Raw genomic sequence first — 7225 nt, forward strand, 5'->3', positions numbered from 1 at the left:
AAGGAGCAGCCAGGAGCCACTCCCTTGGGCCTCACACTGGGGGTGAAGGAGAGTTGAAGGTGAGCTGCAGACTGAGTTCCTAGAGGCTGGACCTTGGCTGTCTTCTAGGGCAGCCAGGTGTTGTGATCATCATACCTTCTGCAGCAGCCATTCACAAGCAGGTTCGAGCAGTGGAACAGGGACCTGTGTGCTGCAGACAAAGCTTGGCAGGGGCTGCCCACCTAGGCTGATTCACAGGCAGTAAGGTGGAGAAGAACACACTGGACGGAAAGTCTACAGACGCTCGAGGTGGAGCACGCAGACTCGAGTCTAGAGATAGCCAGTAGATAGGAGGAGGACCTTGTGGTTAGATCAGAGGACCACACCATTGGTGGGACTCTGGATCTATCTATTTTGTATTGTGTCCATAGTTTTGGATGGAAATATATTTTGGTGGTTTCTCTATCTGGCTGGTTCATTGTCTATTGATGAGTCTGCACACCTATTTTATGCACATTAAGTAAAGAAGTTTGTGATTCCACAACAACACCACACTATGTGAGCTCCTGGGCATTACTATAAGTCTTCCGCTGTGTGTACCCTCTGTTGGGTCATTTCTAACATGTAGTACTTGGAGAGGCGCAATGCATATGCTAAGGACTGCTTGGGAGAGACAGAACCATGACTTCGGTTTGACAAACCCTTTCTTCCACTTACAAAGTCACCAAGTAACTCCATGTAACAACCATAAAAATTAGGTGACACATCTTAGTCCTACATGGCTGTTCAGTGATTGGGCCACTGCATGGCCACTGCATGACATATCATTTGCTAAATCGATGGTCTCCTCACATAAGTTTTTTAGCTCCTATTCTCAGACTCACCAAATGTAAGGGGTGCGTCTGCATAGCAAATACTTCACATTACTAAGATATGTAAAAAGGGTGCAACCGTAACTTCACAGAATTCAACTTATAGAGCTCTGAATATAAACGAGTTCTGAAAGGCACCTTTCGATTATAGTTTATACATACAAACTTGCGCTAACCAATTCTGTAAATGATACAAACAAGACACCTTTATTTATTTCATACTACAACACACATGCACACAAAAATTAGATCTTCATTTACAATCAATTGTCAAGTCATATAAATACTCAGAAAGCACAAATGGTTGGCAAATAATACAGAAGATTATAATTGATCTTCTAACTCAATTGGTGGTACAGGTTCTCTTAAACATCCAACTGTGATATCTTTTCTATGAAGGACTTGGCGACCTCAATCTGTTTTGATGGGAGTTGATTGGACTTCTTGAGTGTTAGCAATCCAACTTTGGCCTTGTCATACTCCAAGGCTACACGTTTACAACATCTGATGTTTCCTGCAAGACCACAAAGCACGTCCAAAACAAACATTTAGAAAGGTCATGACATAGTCAGCTTCCTTATAGCATTGCAACAGCAATTGCAATTATATGGCAAATAATATTTCAAATCATGTTATATAAAATTAGGAATAAAAAACTAGGCATATAACTCAAAAAGATAGAGCCACACAGCCCACTTCATGGACCTCTCCCTGATGCTGCTAGCTGCTAGCCCCCCCCTCCACCTCCTTCCTGCCCCAGCCCATGGCCCCTCCACCTCCTCCCCACGCTCCCCGCAGGTTTATTCTGCCTCCTCCTGCAGCCCCTGGCTCACAGCCTATCAGCTGCCACGCAAGCAGTTGTGCGTGCCCTTTGCCCCTCCAACCAGCCTCCTTTGCATCCTGGTCAAGGGCTTTTTTAACTACCCCCACGGATCGTTAGCAGCTGCTTGTGGAGCTTTTCTTCGCCCTTGCTGTGTCCTTTGGTAGTGTGAGCATTTTTTCCTGATCATGCTGGTTGTAAACCAGTGTGGCTGGCAGCCAGGTGGGAGGACCGAAGCAGAGCTGTGTCGTGCCCAACTTTCCCAGTTTGAAGCCCCCTTTCTTTCCTTTCTCCTGCTTTTCCTACCCCTCCGCTCTCCTCCCCTCTCTTTTACAGCCTCTTTCTTCCCCCTTCCCTAGCAGACACAGCTTTTTTTGGTTCCGGGGATCAAAATCTTAGTGTGAGAGAGCTCCTTGATCAAGCAAGAGGGGCTCTCATGGCAAGTCCATCCACTCCCACAGCCATTCAGAGAGCACTTCCCTGGAGGACAAACAATGGGTCAAGATTGCAGTTCAATGCTTTCGGGACAAAACAGTGGCGGGCCGCAGTGTTGGCCTTATGCCACCAAGTTTGGCCTTCGCGGGTGACCACATTCAAGAGGTCACCATCTATGGGAGAGGAGTTTTTCTTCACCAGCTGAGTTCTCTTGATATCACCCAAGCCCTGGTGGAGCAAACCGGATTTTCCTTTGCCCCATCTGGTGTTCTTCATACCGTGTACCATGGCTTCACAATTGACCATATGCGCTTTCGAGTGACCCTTCATTTTCTCAAGCTTCTAAAGGAGTATTATTCCATCCTATCTTCTATTGCATGGTCTTTTGGCACAGTACTACAGTCCCAACTTACAGCGGTCATGGCTTTTGGCGGATAACAGGGTTCCTCAACTCGTGGTGATCACAAAGTACCCAAAGTCCTGGCCCAAGGAGATCTTTCTTGGGACCTTGGATGGGAGCTCATTCTGACAGACGGTTGAGGTTTTAGAAATCCTAGGGCAATGCAAACACATTGGACATCCAGCGAGAGCCTACCCTCGCGGCACCTTGCTACAGCATCACTCAAGTCGACACCTAGCTGTAGCATCACTCAGGTCAGCAATGGGTGGGCCATGCAAACAGACCTCCCCACATCATAGATAGACAATAACATGAGATGGAAACCCTTGGGTTGACCCTTCCCAGGGGGCTTGGACTCAAGTGGATCAAAGGAAACCAGGCAAAAGAGTTGCGAAGAATCGCAGACGCCGAGCACGACGTTGTCAAGAGGTGAGCGTGAGACCCTCACCAACTCCCTCGAAGCAGACAAAGTGAGGCCCCACAAGACCACCCCAAACACCTAAGGGCAAGGTTTTATTTGATCTCCTAGAGGACCCTCTTCTGACAGCACGCCTAGGTGTTGGGATTGTCATGGTCGCCTCCCCACCTATGAGCCCCCATGTGAGGAGGACACGGAGGAGGTGTACCAACCAAAAGCTAGGGCTTTGAGAGAAGCTCCCGTGAGCAAATCTCACAGAGAGAGAGAGAGAGAGAAAGAGAGAGAGGTTTTCACGTTCCAGGGTCCGCTTCAAAGTTATGCAAACTGAAGAAGGCGTTATACGGGCTGAAACAGGCCCCCATGGTACCAGTGCATCGATGAGTTCTTCTCGAAGATCAGGTTGAATCGAAGTCTATCGGATGCAAATCTGTCTCTCTTTTCAGAGGGGGGACAAAGGTTGGTTCCGATCCTATACGTGGACGATCTGATCCAGACCGGTGACCATATCATGAAGATCTCTCAGGTCAAGAGCCTACTCATGAAGGAGTTCGAGGTGACAGACTTGGGATCTCTCCACTACTTCCTTGGGATTGAGGTCAAGCAGAACAAGGATAGCATTTTCATCTCACAGGAGAAGTACTGTCGGGACATACTGAAGTGGTTCGAGATGGAGGACTGCAAGGAGACTGTGACACCTGTGGAGGTTGGGCAGGAGTTGAGCATTCATTACTCTTCAGATCTAGTAGATGCCAGCAGGTATCTATGGTTGGTGGGAAATCTGCTTTATCTAAGGCAACACCAGGCCGGTTGGGCAGTTGTGTCAATTTTCTGCGAAACCCTAGGAGAATCACTAGAAGGCAGGTCTACGAGTTCTAAGGTATCTGAAGGGTACTTGCACATACGCGATTACATACACCACAGGGATTTAGTTAGCTGGATTTTGTGACTCAGATTGGGCAGGTGCACCAACACCAGGTGTTCGGTACTGTTTTGTGCTTGCATCAAGAGCCATCTCTTGGCTGAGCAAGAAACACCCTCAGTCGCCCTTTCTGCTACAGAGGCAGAGTACTGAGCTGCTTGCACTGCAGCATTGTGGCTCAGGTGGATACTTGAGGATATGGACATGACTCAGTAGAAGGTGATGGTGGTCCTTTGCGACAACCAGAGTTGCATAGCTATTGTGAAGAACCCAATGTTCCATGCACGGATGAAGCACATTGGAGTCCATTACCACTTCGTATCATCGACGACATCATGGAGATGATGTACTGTCCAACCGCCACTGACAATCTTTCTGACGTATTCACGAAGGCTCTCCCACGAGAGCAGATGGAACATCTTATTCGACGCATGTGAATCGGCACACACTGGCATCATTGAGAGTCAATGTCTCCCACCTGTGAGCCCCATATGAGGACATAGGGGGGCATATAACTGTGATGAGGAGGGATAATGGGGAACTGTTTTGGGCTGCAGGACAGCAGCATAAAGGGCTGCAAGGAAGGCCACAGGGGGCAGGACAGCAAGCCCTACTAAACCCTATGGCAGCCCCTTATATAGGCTGCCCAGGCGGGTTGGTTGGGGCTGAAAGGAGGCCAACTGGCCAGTTGGCCAGCCCCCTATCAACCATCTCAGAAAGTCAGCCATTTCCAGGGCCTACCAGACCCCTATAAAAGGGTCCCCTTGCCCCCTTTATTCTCCATCAGCCACTGAAGCTTACAAGAGGCAACGCGGAGCAGGACAGGGAGTCTCAGGTTTTACCCAGCCCTTGGTTGTTGTCTTGTGCTCACCTCTGAGCTTGTTTTGCCCACAGTTTGATGGAAGAATATATCTGAGTTCTCTCCCTCATTCTCTCTCTTATATATGCTGTCTATGCTCTACCATGTGTATGCTGCATTGTACTGTATCGGATTAGATTGTATCTGTTATGATGATAATGATGCTGGTGAGGACTATGACTATGGTGACATTGATTATGTCCTACACAGTTTTCTAGCATGGGTTAGGGTGCTCGCTTAGTAGCTCCACCCTTTTGTTCATTGTATCAGGTTTTCTATCAGTTTCATAGACCCATCGGTCTTTAGTAGACTTTATTAAACTTTCCTTCTTTCTCTCCCTCCAAAACAATGACAAGACATCTTGGGAAGAACAAAAATACCAAATGTTAAGCAAGGGAACACCATGCTTGTATTGGCAACATTATGCTTCCAATTGAAGAAAGTTTGCGATTCCTTTGGCAGGGAACACAAGAACACTAGTCTGCTAGCTTAACCTCTAATCACACAGATCAACATCTTTTCTTATATGGTGGCGCTATCATTTGCAATCCGATTTTCACTCATAGCACAGCCCACAATCTCACTGGATCCTTTCTCGGACAGGAAACAACTGCTGCCAACAACTTGTACACTGTTGTTGGGTCCCATCAAAAACATTTGGTCTCCGCGACAATGAAAGGAATAATTGTCATCGTCATCATCATGTATTTGTGTGTACAGGCACGCACATGGCAGAAGCAAGATAAAGACTAGCCAAGAAACGCCAGCAGCTTTCACGAATTCTTACATTTCATACCTCAGCCATTTGCTCCTACACTTGAATTTTAGCATGTTATCCCAGTTATAGAACCCTTAGTATTGGTGACTTAAAGGCTCCATTCACAGCTTGTTCAACAAGAATTTGCAAAAGCTGTGCTTGCAGGGCTCATTCGTTTATTCCAGATGGGATTTTCAGAGAGTTTCCTTGTGCTCCATTCAGGTTTCTCAACATCAAAATGGAAAATGAGGTTTGAATGTACGTTACACTGTTATTGGTAGGCTATGAACATGCTAGACCCGCACGGGCAATCTTTCAAGCCGAGTTCAAACGCAAATAACAAGCAAACCCATAGAAGGCACATTCAAATATATATACAGAGAGCGTGTCTAAAGACTAGCAATAAATGAGTATGAACCTACATCGTACGAAACATTCGCCCTCCGAACAGGGGAACAAACACACAAAGGCATTTACCACTTAGATCCAGCAAGTTGAAAAAGACCGGATGGTTGTTAATGCTGGTGATAAAAGTGATTGCACACCAAATCTTCTCGTACTCTGCCCGGCTGCACCTGATAATACATAATCTGGTGACCGGGTTGACATATTTGACTGCAAAAAAGAAGCAATTATTGACGAATTCAAATCCATGAATTTTGAAACTCTCTCTCTCTCTCTCTCTCTCTCTCTCTCTCTCTCTCTGTTTCTCTCTCTCTCTCTCTCTCTCTCTCTCTCTCTCTCTGCATTTGGGTCAATACCAGACGAGCCGCTTGAATAGGAGCTCTCTCTGCATTTGGGTCAATACGAGGCGCTTGAATAGGAGCTTGAACAGGAGCGATAGAGAGAACAAACCTTGCAGTGAGGTTAAAGAAGAACCTAGTCCAAACTCTCCGAAATTGAGGAGAATGCTTTCCTTGATTGCATTGGTGACGACAGTTTGGCTGAGAGCAGGACCCTCTCCCTCACAGAAGATTTCCATAACAAGGTAACGATTCTTGAGAACCATATTGTGCCTTTTTTCGAGTACTGTCTTTTCTCCTGATGGAGCTTAGAGTTTCATTTACCATTTTTGAGCACCCATATTGTGCTTTTAGAGAAAGCAGTGAATAATGTCTTTTCTCCTCATGGAGCTCAGAGTTTGATTTGCCTCTCCCCGCCCCCCCTTTCAACAAGGTGACCAACAACCCACTCGAGGATCACAAAATGGGAGCCAATAAATCATCTCATTAATCCCTCGTCCCTCAATGACCTCCAATCAGCAGCACGAGAATGCAAAAACCATACCACGAGGTCACAAAATAGGGAGCAATAAGCCATCTATAGCCGCACAAGGAACATTGTAATTCCTCACCGAGAGGGGAAATAAACTTGCATCTGATTTCATGATAAACCCAAGGGTGAATGTAGGTAGCCAGAACACTATTAGAGGATACGGTATAAAGGTATCTTACTATCTATAAAGTAGCTTTAGTAACACCATAGCCCTATTTGTGATAATAATGTAATGATTTCAAGTTTATAGCGTATAATGTTCCTTAAGTTTAAATAAAGGAAGCAAAGTCCTAGACTTACTCAATAAAAGGGAATATGAGAGGGTTGAAATGGAGAGAAGACGAGAGGGATGAAAAGGTAGAAAGGGGGACGGATGAAAAGGGAGGAGAGGAGAGTGGTGAAAGGGGATGGACAATTGGCTTGAGAGGGGAGGGGGTCATAATTTGGGAGGGGAGAGGTGGAATAACGAGGGAATTGCATCGTCTTCTCAT

The 7225-nt window shown here is 46.3% G+C and overlaps 1 protein-coding gene across 1 annotated transcript; it reads right to left on the bottom strand.

Moving 5' to 3' along the window:
* Window positions 1-1084: 1084 nt before the first annotated feature.
* On the bottom strand, window positions 1085-6861 carry EMB1687 (ribonuclease P family protein / Rpp14 family protein). The gene is made up of 3 exons (XM_087401897.1): window positions 6315-6861; window positions 5937-6074; window positions 1085-1365 (listed from the first exon to the last, which is right to left on the bottom strand). The coding sequence occupies exons 1-3, from the start codon at window positions 6466-6468 to the stop codon at window positions 1217-1219; spliced, it is 441 nt and encodes a 146-aa protein (XP_087258023.1). The 5' UTR covers window positions 6469-6861; the 3' UTR covers window positions 1085-1216.
* Between the last annotated feature and the right edge of the window lie 364 nt (window positions 6862-7225).

The sequence above is a fragment of the Dipteris shenzhenensis genome, chromosome 30, assembly GCF_047967505.1.
Source record: "Dipteris shenzhenensis isolate YYH24624 ecotype China chromosome 30, Dip_SZ_1.0, whole genome shotgun sequence".
In the NCBI taxonomy this organism is placed as follows: domain Eukaryota; kingdom Viridiplantae; phylum Streptophyta; class Polypodiopsida; order Gleicheniales; family Dipteridaceae; genus Dipteris; species Dipteris shenzhenensis.